Below are 13998 nucleotides of genomic sequence, written 5' to 3' on the forward strand. Positions count from 1 at the left end.
ATTGGGGAGCAGCCTTAATATTCTAAATACGAATACTAAACAGAACCACATAGTGGTCAGACCAGGGGACTACTAATGGATCCTCGACTTGTAGCTTAAGGAAGTTAGCAAATATCGGGTCTAAAGTATGACCTAATTGGTGCGTCGGATTATGAATTCTTTGGGACAGATTCACCGTCTCCTATTCATTACAGAGTGTTTCCTACGTCTGGGTTTGGGTTAGTCCTAAAATGCATATTAGGTTCACCTAGGACTAGCAGATTGGTGTGGCGTAAGGCCAGCTGAATAATCCTTTCTGCCAAGCTCCCAATTAATTGTGATGTAAGCCCTGGTGGTTGATAGATTAAAAATACTTTGAGGGCGAAGTTTCCTGCTAGCGTTAGCACAAAAGAGATGGCTTTGCAAATCTCAATATTGGCTTCCTCGATAGCGCATTTCATAGCCAGTTTATAAACAATGGCTATTCCCCCACCTCTTTTTAAAAGGCGGTCATGTTTTACAATTCCATAGCCTTCCGGAATTGCATCTTAGAATGCCGGGAACCGAAGATTCCCTATGCCATGTTGTCATTAAAAAGAGGGCGTCAGGTTGCTTATTCCTGATAAGTTCAAATAGTTCATATTTAGGTGTACATAGTGATATACAATTTAATGATAAAAAGTGATATTCATTCTTTTTAGGCCTAACCTGCTTAGCCAGGCATAATTTGAACTCACAGTGTGGGCACTCAGCTTCAGGAAGTTCCCACATTAAGCTGCGCGCGCAGCCCGCCGCTATCATAGGTGTTTAAGGGATTCAGAGGGGTAAGTGATCCTGGATTGGAACGTGAAATTGGCAGTGGTTTTGGTCCCTGGCCCGAGCTGGACGCAGACGGGCTTGCCTTTGGCGCGCCTTTGGCGTGCCTGCTCCACATCCATGACGGAATATCCACCTCCTGGGGCATGGCCCAGTCTCTACCAGTCCCGCGAGAGCAGGACAGGTGAGAACACACGCTACACCCTCGTCTCGTGGGCTGGATCAGGTAAGGACGAGGAGAAAGGGCAAAGCGGAGCCAGGCAACTCCGGCGCTAGGTGCTTACAAGGCACCTCCCGGCAATTAAATGCTACAAGGAAAGTAAATTGAAAAGTTGCAGTGCACACACCCGCTCAATAGACACGCGACTCCAAGTTGTGTTAGCACTGGGGGAGGGAGGGGGAGTGGATTTACTCTAAAGGAACGCTCCGCTCTTACCTGAGGTGGTGATCTGGCGCTTATCATTGTAACAGGAGAATTCAAAGAATACTGAGTGTCCAGCCTATTTCCCAAAGGTCCAGAAGCTTTACACATAAACTTTGCATAAACACATTATTACCTCAAGGCCATATGGCTATCCCATTCAAGTGATATAGTATTGTGTTAGCTGTAGTGTTTTGAATCCTGTATTTTACATTATCAGATATAGTTTCACTTAATGTTCATTAAAACATGCGTGGAACTACCTTTACAAATTCAAATTGTCTTCAAATCAGTACAGAAAGCAAACCAATGGAAGTTGTTTGTCGAACAGGTTCATTTAAAGATATGGCTATAAATATACGGAAAACAATGTCTCATACCCCTCAATTTGCCAGGTTTGTGTGCCCCAACTTATTCTATCTTAAATAGTATCTTGCCAATATATATAACACCGTTCCAAACGCTGGAGAACAGATTCCCTTCTGGCAAGTGATCAAAACTTTTTTCATGATCTCAGGCTACTATAGATAATAATATGCTAATGGGACAGATCTGTCTTCATGAGTAAAATAAATAAATACAACTTCTTTAAAATGCCTTAGTTCTGTCAATTGACAGTACCTGGCAGCTGTCACTGTGTAAAATGATACATTTGACGAGAACTAGATGACCAATGATTATAGTGAAGACCACAATAATGAAAGCAAAATAATTGCTGATAATGATTGTCATTCAGATAAGGGCCTTCATTGTCTAATGATTGTCATTCAGATAAGGGCCTTCATTGTCTAATGATTGTCATTCAGATAAGGACCTTCATTGTCTAATGATTGTCATTCAGATAAGAAGCTTCATTGTCTAATGCTGCATCTGACTTGAGATCATTTATCCTCTAGTGGTTGTGGTGCTGGTGTGCTTGGAATTGTAGCAGTCTTTCTCAGTGTTGCAGCCCAGAAGAGTCAGACGTTCCTGAGATGGGTCAGATGAGTTCAGCTTGGCTGATCTCTTATCAGGGCAGCTAAAGAATAGGGAGAGACTATGCTGGTCTTATCTGGTGGCACTTTGGATTTGTCGACAGACTGCAGAGCAGAGTCAGCCACATGATGCTTTTTTGTGATCAATCAATACCTTCCGGTTTTTCTTCTTTCCAGGCAATAATGGCAGGATTACATAGTAAGTTCCTTCTACCACGAGAATTGGCACAGGTGGTATGTAGGATAGAATCTAAATACCTATATCCTGATGGTCCAGAGGTTTGCTGGTTGGTAAACTTGCCCCCCACTGTGTTGGTGATGCTGTATACATTGATTCTCTGAAAGATACCAGAATTGCTTCTACGCTCTGTTGAGCCCAAACCAAATGTTCTGAAAGAGATTTTACAGTATGGGCCGGCTACTCCTGAGCCCACGTTTCCTTTGAACGATGCCCTCACTGGTACTTTGATGGCCAATTTGTCAAAGCCTTGCTCTTGCACGCCTACGAGTAGGCAGGTGACCAGTAAGCACAAACTGGGATCTGTTTACTTGGATTTTCTCACCAAGTAACCCTACTTGGAGAGCCTCATCATACAGGCCTCAGGAAGCAAGATGAATCTTAACTCATTTCCAGCCACTCCTCGAGCAAGGAAGTCAAAGAGGATTGAGGCTTTTGGCAAGTGCCTTTCTTCAATCTAATATTGCGATTTTAGCATTACAATCCATAAATGCTGTTTGTTTGCTGGGTCCTAACACATATGCCCAGTGGGACATTACTGATACATTCTAGAACAGTGCCCTCCAATCCCATCCTGAGTTTGAGGCGTTCGATCCGTTTTTCATGGTTGACCGTGTCGAAGGCCGAGGATAGGTCCAGGAGGATTAGGAGACAGATTTTGTCTTGGTCAAGGGCTTGGAGGGCATCATCAACGATGTGGAGCATGGTGGTTTCAGTGCTGTGCCGAGGTCGAAATCCGGATTGGAAGTCATCGAGTAGGTGGAAGTTGTTGATGTGTTGACTTAGCTGCTGTTGCACACACTTCTCCAGAACTTTGGCTAAGAGGGGGATGTTGGATATGGGTCGGAAGTTGTCAGGGGAGGCTAGATCCAGCGACGACTTTTTCAGAATGGGGAGGACTTGGCCGGCTTTTAGAGAGTCAGGCATCATTCCCTGCCGGAGAGAGGCGTTAATGATTGCAGTCCAGCTAGGAATAATGGATTGGGCGACAGCAGCAAGGCAGTTGGATGGGAGCGGATCATTAAAATGGTTATTCGGGTTTAGGGTAGATAAGATTTTTTGAGACTGAGTCTTCATCACAGACTTTGAAGTCAGTCCAGTGAGCATGATTTTTGGGTGGAGCCTGTGCGGGCGTCGTGGTAGGAAGAGGCAGGTCAGGAAGGGGTTGCGGGTATGTGATGGAGCTGAGTTCGCTTCCAAGGGCTAAGATTTTGTCAGCGAAGAAAGAGGAGAATTCCTCTGAGGATATAAGAGACTTGGGGGTTTCTTTCGATATTTTGGCCAGTTTATTAGATTGGTGTTTGACCAGTCCGAGGAGCTTGTGGGGTCTGTTCTTGGCCTTCTCTAGTTCAGTTCTGAAGAATTCTTTTTAAGAATTGAGTATGTTCCTGTTGTAGACATTTCTGGCCTGGCGGAGGAGTTTTAGATGAGCGGGAGAGGGGTGCTGCCTCCAGGTTCTTTCAGCTTGCCGGAGGGCTCTACTCTCATTGTTGAGGGATCCCGTGAACCAGGGGTTTCTGTCTTTGATTTGGGTTCTCTTCAGTTTTAGTGGGGCTAGATCATCCTGGATGTTCAATATAGTCTCAGAGTAGTGATCGTTGAGGTCACTGACTATTGTGATATGCGAGGGGGGGGGGGTGGATTTGCAGCGCGTCCAAGTTTCCTGCGCTCCAGGTTCTTGGTGTCTCTGATCCAGCGTTTAGGAATCACCGGTTGCGGTGCCCTGGTTTAGTGGGTGCCAGGTAGAAGGAAGGTGATGGCATGGTGGTCAGACCAGTCGCATGGGTCTATGGAGATAAGTTTGACTGTTGATTCTTTGGAGATGATCCAGTCAAGAGTGGCCCCTTTTGAATGAGTTGGAAGGGAGCAGGCTTGGGTCAGGACTTGATCGGCCAAGAGGTCTTTGATGGCGTTGACATGTGGATCCTTGGGATCGTTCCAGTGCAAGTTAAAATAACCAAGGAAAATATCATTAGCGTTGGTGGAAATCTTAGCTGTGATGATTTACATGAGGTGGTCAGTGAAGGGGTCGTTCATGCCCGGGGGGGGGTGATAAAAGATGTGCAGGTTGCACAGTTGGGTGGAGTTGTTGCAGATAGCGAGGGCAAGGTATTTGCAGGATTCAGAGGTATCCGCCAGAAGTTCTGTGACAAGAAGGTTAGAGCAGTAGATGCAGGTGATGCCTCCTCCTTTCTTGTTGGATTGCCTGTCCACAAAAAATAAACTACAACAGTAGAATTCCCTCTAGACCTAGATTACTTTGAATACCGGCTTATATAAGCTCAGATAAGGGGCATCATAAACATTGTACTCCACACAAGAAAATTGCTAATTTTTACATAATTTATTTCATTTTTTCTTTTATTCTTTTGTGCTTATCATACTATCCTTTCTTTCAACAACCTCCATGTACTGCCAACTTAGGTCAGGTCTCATCTGCATTTAAATTCATATCCAGTGAATTTGGTGTTGAAATTGAAGGAGATTCTAGGGTGTTATTCCCTTTTGCTTTTATAACACAAAAGATATCTATTTACACCAAACATGCAAATGTTGCAGTTCCCACATGCATAAAGACATGATGGTGTACTGTGTAGCCAAGTTGTAGGTTTTGTGCCACGTTTGAGTTAACTAGAGCAGAGCCTTTTTTAATTGTATGCCATCATGTATAGATGATCCTTTGATCATCCACTATGACTTGCAGACTGCAATTGCATTTTAGAACTCACCAATTTCTTTTTATAAATCTTTATATTTCACCACTGTTGACATTGTAGGGCATGCTCTGGGATAATTTCCCACACCTGTTTTTTATTGGCTGTAGTAGGTTTTAGGAGTGGTGTCATGTATATATATACTGAGTGAAGTCCAGAAACTCCATCTTTGTTTTTTACCCAGTCATGATGAAATTCAGGTTATGAGGATTTCCATTAATAAAATCTGGGAGTTCTCAAAGCTCCTGTTCACAACCTTTCCACAACATAAATATATTTTTGATGTATTGCCCCCAGTACATAATGTGTTCTGTCTAGGTGGGGTTGGATCTACCCCATAGATAAGTTTTTTTTCAACCAAACCAAGAAAATTGTGTATGATGGTGTAAATCTGTACCCCATGGCTTCCTTTTGTACGTGTCTGTTGCTTTCAGACAAGAAAATATTATTAATGAGCACAAATTATGTAATTTCCAGTATCATTGGTGCATGTTCATAAGGACTGAGGGACTGCCCTCAGGAAATCTTTAATTGCTACTGTTCCGTGTGTCATGGGTATCCTAGCATATGAAAAACGTGAGGAATATGTATATAATGAACATGCATTGTTCCCAAGTTAAGTCTCTCAATTTGTTTAATCGATCTTTTGTATCTTGAATATAGAATGGAAAATGTGATACATATTTAGAAAGAAAGACATCTACCAATTGTGACATTGCTTTCTGTGAAAGCTCCAGTCTAAAAAGTTATGGCCCCACATTTGTGACTCATAGGGAGAGAATGCATTCAAGAAAATATTGTTCAGTTGCAAACAGAGCTCTGTGTAAATGTCAAGCGGTAGCCTCCTTTCTTACAAATGATGATGTTTTTGTTGCTTGACTTTAGTGATCCGGTTTATGGGATTGTGTGTAGTTAGCTCATAACGTGTCATCACCAGGTTGTCCAAGTTTCTCCTTGTAGGAAGGTAGTATCCTTCTAGCATGGTTCCCCCCCACTTTTTGCCTGCTGTCAGTGGGTTTTTGACCTAGCCTGCTGGGATCCTGCTAATCATGACCCCATCAACTTTGCTCTCTCCCCGAAATTGACATGGTAAGTACTTTGGTACATCCACAATTGGCTACTGGTATACCCTGTTATAGGGTACTGAGGTTCCCAGGGCATAGGTACACCATGGGTCTCCCATGGGCTGCAGCATGTTTTGTGCCACCCATGCGGGTCCACTTAAACTCTGACTACAGGCCTGCCATTGTAGCCTGTGTGAATTGGTGCTTGCACCGCTCACAACAGATATACGTTTCTTTAAGTGTGAGGGTGCCCCTGCATGAGCAGGAGACCCCTACAAACCCCAAAGTCGATTCTCCAGGCTTTGTAAGAGTGGTCAGCCATTTTAAGTCATACAGTGGACATCTGGGAAAAACAAGATGTCAAACTATATAATGGCTGCACCGAACCCAGTCATATTTGGTATCAAACATGTTGAAACCATACCCTAACACCGATTACAGTGTTAGAAGTATGAGCCCATGTACTGGTGGGCCCTTTAGGGATCCCCCCTGTAACCCCGGTAACTGCCTTTCAGGGTCTGCAAGCAAGCTAGTGCTGATGCTGACCGCAGACATGATTCTGCACTCCTGCTGCTGAGCCAGGCTTGAGCAGGTCACTGATCAAAGGACATGGGAGTATCCTCTCCTCTGTCCAGCCTTCCTCTGTAAGGGACCCCCAAGTCGTCACATCCCTTTCTCAAGGGTACTTAAGGACTACCTTGCGGGTGGGTCCTCAGTTTCATTGTGGGACCAGACTCAACCCTGAAACTACGTCGCTCTTCAATCGTTTGGACACTTGGACTTTGTTGTACTTGACTGGAACCGAGACTGCACCAAGGACGACTCCTGCTACTCCTGGTCTTGCTGTTCTCAAGTCTTCTTTGTCATCTGTGTCTGTGCTTCATACAGGTTCTCCGAAAGACCTTAGGGCATCAAGGACACCCAGAGAAATCACCCTTGGAGTTAAGGAGTCACTGTCCTGCATCTGCAGGCACCGCAATGAAGCTGACCAGTCGGCTGCTCCTGATGTCCCTCAGACATACCGAGGCTCAGCAACACAGGTGGTGGTTATGTGACTCTCTAGAGGCCTGACCTGTCCTCCATGCAACTTGGAGGACAGTGTCCCTCGTTGGGGCTGCTGGGACCCGAAGCCTTGTGCACTGTGTCGACTAGCCGTTGCCAAAGCTTATTGACTCGAAACTCCAGAGATCATTGGGCTACAAGAAGCTCCAGCACCTCACTTCCTGAAGAACAGAGTCTTTACTGCATCGTGGGCCTCTGACTTTTGTAGGCTACTTGTAGTCCTCTTGCGACTCCTGTGCCTTCAGCCTGTGGGTCCTCCTGAGGCTCATCACTTACTTTAGTGGGCTCCCCTGCTTGCTGGGGTCCTGTTCTGACTCTCCTGCCTTTGATGAGTCCCTTGAACCTTGATTGACCCAATGTTTGCTCCTTTTCGTTCTCCATGCCAGTTGCTGCTACCAAGGCTTGTTTGTGCTCCCGCCAGACACTGACCACCTAGATATCGACATGGGACAGCTTGTACAGTATTGCCTTGTCCTCATAGCTGTGGCGACAAAGTCACCATTGTCTCTTCTGAACCTCCCAACATTAGTGGGCATTGTGTTTCCATGCCTCCTGGTCACCTCTAAGTGGCATAAACTCTGTCCCCTCAGCTTGCAGGCTTCCCTGGTGCAAGTAACCTGGCTCCTGGGGCATCCTGGGTGGGGCGGCTCTCCAACCTTTTGTCATCCAAAGGGTTGCTTCGGGGTCCTCCGGGAGGCGTCCTTCTTCTTTAAAACTGCAACCGCGAGTTCTCTATTAGGCACGAGGCTGGCATTTCCACTCTGCATACAGCTTCTGTGTGGTTCCTGGGTACTTATCTTGGATGGTTCCTTGTGTACCCAGCTCCTCTGAGTCTTGTGGTCCAAGTCCTGTTCTCCCTTACAGTGTGCATTCCACTTTCTTAATTTATGGTTTGCTGTCCTCCTAGAGGCCAGTGTATATTTGTGCTGCTTACCTGATTATTGTAAAGTATTCTTGTGTAGTATGTTGATATCTCCGGGTAGGAGATATTCCAATGTGCTAGTGAGTGTGTTGTTTCTTAAATAGACTTATTTTTATATATACACTATGTGTTTTTTTTCATCACTTAAATAAGTGTGCACCATATACTAAGCCAGCCTCCTACACTCCTTGTTGTAATATTTCTTCTTTATAAGAACAATATTTCCACCTCTGTCTGTTTCCTTTAATATTACCGAAGGTATTTTATTAAATTCCAAACATTTGGCATTCCACCCTTATGATGTTTGAGTATACACTTGCTTGTTGTTAGTAATCCGGTCCTCCAAGTTTATGTAAGTTGTGTAGAACCTTGTAGTTGAAAACGTTTACACTGTTGCACATTGGATGTGTGCTAATGAGTTTAGATAGTAGGAGGATACCATTAAAAGCATCTAGATCACTTTTGATCTACAATTGTCATGAGCTCAGTCATTATTTTCCTCATTGATTCACATGAAGATGGTGTAAATACTCTATGTCCTGTATTTTGTGGTCAGCCTAGTACCTTCTGTTTTGGGTAGCCCATCTGTCCATTTGATAAAATGTGTAAGTTTCAATTTCCTAAGATTTGAAAATATCCTAAGATTTGAAAATATCTACATGAAGTTGTTAAAAGTCACCCTTGGACAACTGCCTGCAACCTAGGGAGTAAAGATATCATCTGCCAACTCCCCACCATTCTAAACACTTCTATCACCACAGTCATCTTTCCAGAGCATGTATACATGCAGAAGTCAGACCTCTCCTCAAGAAACCCTCCACCATCTCACACCAACTCTGTAACTACCGCCCAATCTCACGGCTCCCTTTTCCCAGTCAAAGTCCTTGAGAAGGTCATTAACTAGCAGCTTACCACACACCTTGAGAGAAACAAACTCCTAGACGTCTCCTAATCCGGTTGCCGGGCCAATCACAGCAATGATACTACCTTGAACGCTGCCACTGATGACATCCGCACCCAACTCGACAGGGGACAATCCGCTGCCCTGATCCTCCCCTACCTCTCCGCAGCGTTCGACATTGTATCCCACCACACAATCATCCAGAGATTGCACCACATCGGGATGCAGGGAAATATACCCAGATTGATCGCATCATTTCTCACAGGACAAACTCAGAGAACCCACCTACCTCCCTTTACCTTGGAACCCAAGAGCGCCTTATGCGTAATCCTCCAAAGTTCATCTCTCAGCTCCACCCTCTTCAACACCTACATGACACCTCTAGCTGACCTTATCAGAACCCACTTTCTCAGCATCATATCCTACGCTAACGAAACCCGGCTTATGCTCTCGTTCTCAGCAGACCCCACTACCGCGAAGACCAATTTCCACAACTGCTTGAAGAATGTCACCGACTGGATGAAGGCCAACTGTTTGAATCGCAACACAAACAAGACTGAAGTGCTGTTCTTCAGCAACAACACCTCTCCGTAGAAGACAGCTGGTGACCCGCTCCAGCACGGACCCACTACCACACCAACAAACAATACCATGCCCACAACCTCAGCATTAGCCTATACAGCAAACGCACCATGAAACAGCAGATCAACACAGTCTTCCCTGTCTGCTTCCACGCTGTGCATCCTCTAAAAAATATTTAAATGGCTCCCCATTGACATGAAAACGTCACTCAAGCCCTAATAACCAGCAGACTGGACTACAACAACGCTCCATACGCAGGAACCAACACCGAACTCATGAGAAGACTCCAAACAATACAGAACTCGGCACCCAAACTCATCGTCAACCTGCCCATACAGACCCACATCACCGCACACCTCTAGAACCTCCACTGGCTCCCTGTCGAGAAAAGATGCTAATTCAAGATATTGACACACGCCTACAAAGCCCTACACTACCAAGGACCAGCTACTTAAAACACCCCCTGAACTTCCACCAACCATCCAGTGACATATGATCTGCCTCCCCCGCCTTCGCAAAGACACTGCACATACGCCAAAGCCAGAACGGAGGCCGTTCCTTCTCCTACCTTTCCGCCATGTCCTGGAACAGCCTCCCCCACCACATCCGAACATCACAATTTCTGGCGGACTTCAGGAAGAGACTGAAGACCTGGCTTTTCGACTGAGCCCAGCAACCTATCCCCTGGATACCCTCACAAGTTAATAATAGCACTGTACACATACCCTTTGATTGATTGATTGATCGTTGACTACCACAAAAATATAGTCCTTTTCTCAAAACTTTAAATGCAATCAGCATTTTTTTCTGTCACATTAATATATAAATTAGATTCAGAACTGAAATATCCGATTAGTGATTGCATCAATAAATCCCTCCACACAAATGGCCATTTTATTGGCATCCATGTTTACATTTTATTGGTGTTGCTCGTCCTTCTCCCATCTTGTTCTAACTCTTTTGGTTTCTTTTGAGCAGGTCTCAGAGAAGCATTAACTGTCGTCAGATACTGTTTATTTTATTGGGTGTACATACAACTCTAGGAGTGATACCCCCAAAAAACAGGTTTCGTATCTAACCTTCATATTTCTCCGACCATACATATTGCCTAAACCAATATGTTTAGTAGTGTAGCACCACACTGTACTTCAAGAGTTTTGATTAACATTTAGTGCACAACCAGTTTCATGGCTGCTGTAATAGAAGTCAAACATATTCTGATACTTAGGGAGTAATTGTACCTGGAGAGCAGTAAATGTTAGCCTCTGATGAAAAGGCAAGGCCAGGGGCGTAGCTTGGCCACTAAGATTGAAGGGGGGTGAGCTTCAGATTACTCGACAATCACGCTGGCATATAATGTTAAAATACATGATACGACCAGCAGGGTCTATGCAAGGGGCTTAAGGGGCAGGAGAATGAGGATTGGTATGAGTACTAAGTCAGAGAAACATAATATTTTTAAAATATTTTTTAAAATTAGGACTTTTAAAACAGATGAGAAGGTGTGAGTGTTTGTGTGTTTTTGTGAGTGTGTGCCTGCAAAAATCCCAGGCACCTCACCTCACCAGGGAAGAGGAGTTTGCCTAAAGGCTAGGGCTGTCGACCCCGAATCTGGGGATCTGGGTTCGAGTCCTGTGATTCTGGGCAAATCACTTAATCTCCCTGTGCCTAACAAAAACAAAAAAAATGAATGTGTCCTCGTGTAATGAAACAGGTGCTATGTAAAGCGCTCTGATACCCGATTCGGTCAAGTTCGCCCTATATAAAACTCTGTAAAAAAAAAAAAAGAAAAATACCCAACTGAAAGCACTTGTTCCCAACAATTTATCAGAAAATCCATTTAGTAGGGGGTGTAACACTCCAAAGCTATGCCCCTGGGTAAGGCTGATAACTGACGGTGAAACCATTTATAGCTATTATGAATGGAAACCTAGTATTAGAGACTGCCGTATATTTTTAGATAATGGCAAGCGTTTGGGGCATGGGTATTTACACCAAAAAATATATATATTGTTGCACCTAATTGCAGTCGGTCATTCCTCAACATCTCACACTTTTTCGGAGTACAGCTGTAGCGCAGACATCCCGTACCTATTATTTTTATCCACCGGACAAGTAGGCTCATCCCCCACAGCTCGAGCGCAAGGCCTTGGCCACCAGCTTACAGTGCACAGTGTGCTTGTTGCAAAAAGAATTGGTTGCTGCTAAGGCGAGATATGTGTCTATATGTGAGAGGCTCAAATTGGTATATATGGATCATTAATGCAAAGCCTTGCTGTTAGAGTGACCACTCTAGGGAAATACAGTGAGCTGTAAACTCAACTTGAACTTGGCAGAGGTTCCAGCCCAAACATGTCTGGTTATTCACAATGCTCCCAGACTCCTTCACTCTGTGTAAATTCTTAAGAAAGAGTAGCAGCACGGTTGGAGGTTTTATTTTGGAAGCAACCAATGTACCGAAAGATATTTGCAACTTGAATGCCGGAAGGTTGTAGACAGTTTTGATAAGCTATTGTGCAACGTGTTTGCTTTGAAAATAAAACGAACCCCAAAAATATTTGCAACTCGAGGGTAAAAACCGAAACGTGACAACATCCTGACTTGTGTCACTGCATTGCGCACGAGAGCTTGAAGAACGAGGGATGTTATTGAAGTAAACAATGTAGTGACTATTGTAATGTGTTTAAGAGCATGAACTCCTGATAAAGTGCATCCGTTATCCAGGCCTGCTGCATATGCCTCCGAAGCCAAAGAAAGCCGTGTAAAATCAGATATTTAATTTTGTCAAGATAAATGTGAAATGTGGTGAAATTTGCGAACACGGTGTTATTCTCATGACATAAACTATATGATGCAAAAGTGAAAACGGTGTCATGAAGTCAGCACTTACTGTATATTTCACCTTTTTATGTGTTTGCTTTCTTAGGCGCTGGCTGGTTACTTCGACGTTTTGTTCGAGAAGCATTGTAATAACAAGGTGGGTCCCTTTCAGTGTTACATATTCAAATGTAATTAGCAGGGATGTAATACGTGTCTCTTTTTATGTGTAGCCCCGAGGTGTGTGGGCGTAAGCATATTTTGCTCTTCGATTGACTGTTTTCGTGTTATAGGTTAATGTAGCGTGTTATTAAAAAGCGTGTCCCTCATCTGTGACGTCTGAACCCTGTCATTACAGGTCCTGTTCTCCACCGGCCCCCAGAGCCCTAAAACACACTGGAAGCAAACCGTGTTCCTGCTGGACAATCCCATTTCAGTAAAAACAGGTAGGGCTGTGTCTCGAGCGCGGTGACGTCCTGCTGTGGGAAGATGGGGGCAGCTAATGTAACAGGCATTGCTAAGCAGGGCTGCAGGAGGGTTGAAATGGGAATAACTAACAGCGCGTTTAGAAGAATAGAAAATATTATTTTTGCATCCTCTAGTCATAAAGTGCTGACTGAGCGAAAAAAAATGTCTTGGTAGGAAATATTGCATTTATTCATTTTCTTTTGTAAGTGGCCTTGATTTTTGTCGATTTGTGCACGGATCATATATCAGGAAGAAAAACTCTCTTGCTTTTTCGGAGAGATGCCTTGTGCCTCGAGCTCCCTTGACTTGTGCATGTCCGAAACAGCTACATCAGGGGGACATCCTCTTCTAATGATGCTTCCTAACCGGTCCTTTTGTAAGGCACAATATAATGCAGCCTCCCATTTGAACCAGTTCCTCTCTTTGGCGTCTGACAGAGTAGCGCCATAACCAGCCCTTAGCCGCCGCCGCTCTGAGCCCTTGGTAGCGTCACACTTTTGTAGGACCAGGTGGCCGGTCCCTTAATCCCGTTACCGTGTTGCAAATGTTAACTTTACCTTTTTGCCGCAAAAATATAAAAAAGTGTGGGCAAGAAAACTGAAGGAGCACTAGCAGCAAGAACAACTTCACGAACAGCTGTCTGGGTTCCGGCCAGTAATCGCATTGGAAAGCACTCAAGCCCGCATAAGAGAAGGAGGTCTTCCCCACCTTAGGTAAAGACAAGCCGCCACATGTCAGTAGACCTCCCAGTGGCACATGATGTGGTGGGCCAAGGCACGCTTCTGAAGAGACTTCAACAATGGGAGGGTGTGACCAATCCCGCCTAGTAATGATCATTCCTTCCTGTCGGAAAGCAAATTGTCTGATAGGTTCAGTAGACATCAACACGAAATATGGCATACAGCGTACAACAATGCATGTGCCACAGACCGCCACTCTTTAACCTGTATGTGCTTCCATTGACACAAGTGCTAAGGAGCTACCCAGTCCGCTTCCAGTCGTATGCAATAGCCACATTCTCATCAGTCTGGCCAACAACT

At 44.6% G+C, this 13998-nt stretch overlaps 1 protein-coding gene across 1 annotated transcript in view; it reads left to right on the forward strand.

The window, feature by feature from the left end:
* The window catches only part of PRMT3 (protein arginine methyltransferase 3), an 881955-nt gene that overhangs the window by 791853 nt on the left and 76104 nt on the right, over positions 1-13998 (forward strand). Inside the window, exons 14-15 of the mRNA XM_085643603.1 lie at positions 12600-12650; positions 12849-12936. Of these exons, the coding sequence (XP_085499729.1) occupies positions 12600-12650; positions 12849-12936 (139 nt within the window). The remainder of the gene's footprint in view (positions 1-12599; positions 12651-12848; positions 12937-13998) is intronic.

The sequence above is a fragment of the Triturus cristatus genome, chromosome 3_1, assembly GCF_964204655.1.
Source record: "Triturus cristatus chromosome 3_1, aTriCri1.1, whole genome shotgun sequence".
In the NCBI taxonomy this organism is placed as follows: domain Eukaryota; kingdom Metazoa; phylum Chordata; class Amphibia; order Caudata; family Salamandridae; genus Triturus; species Triturus cristatus.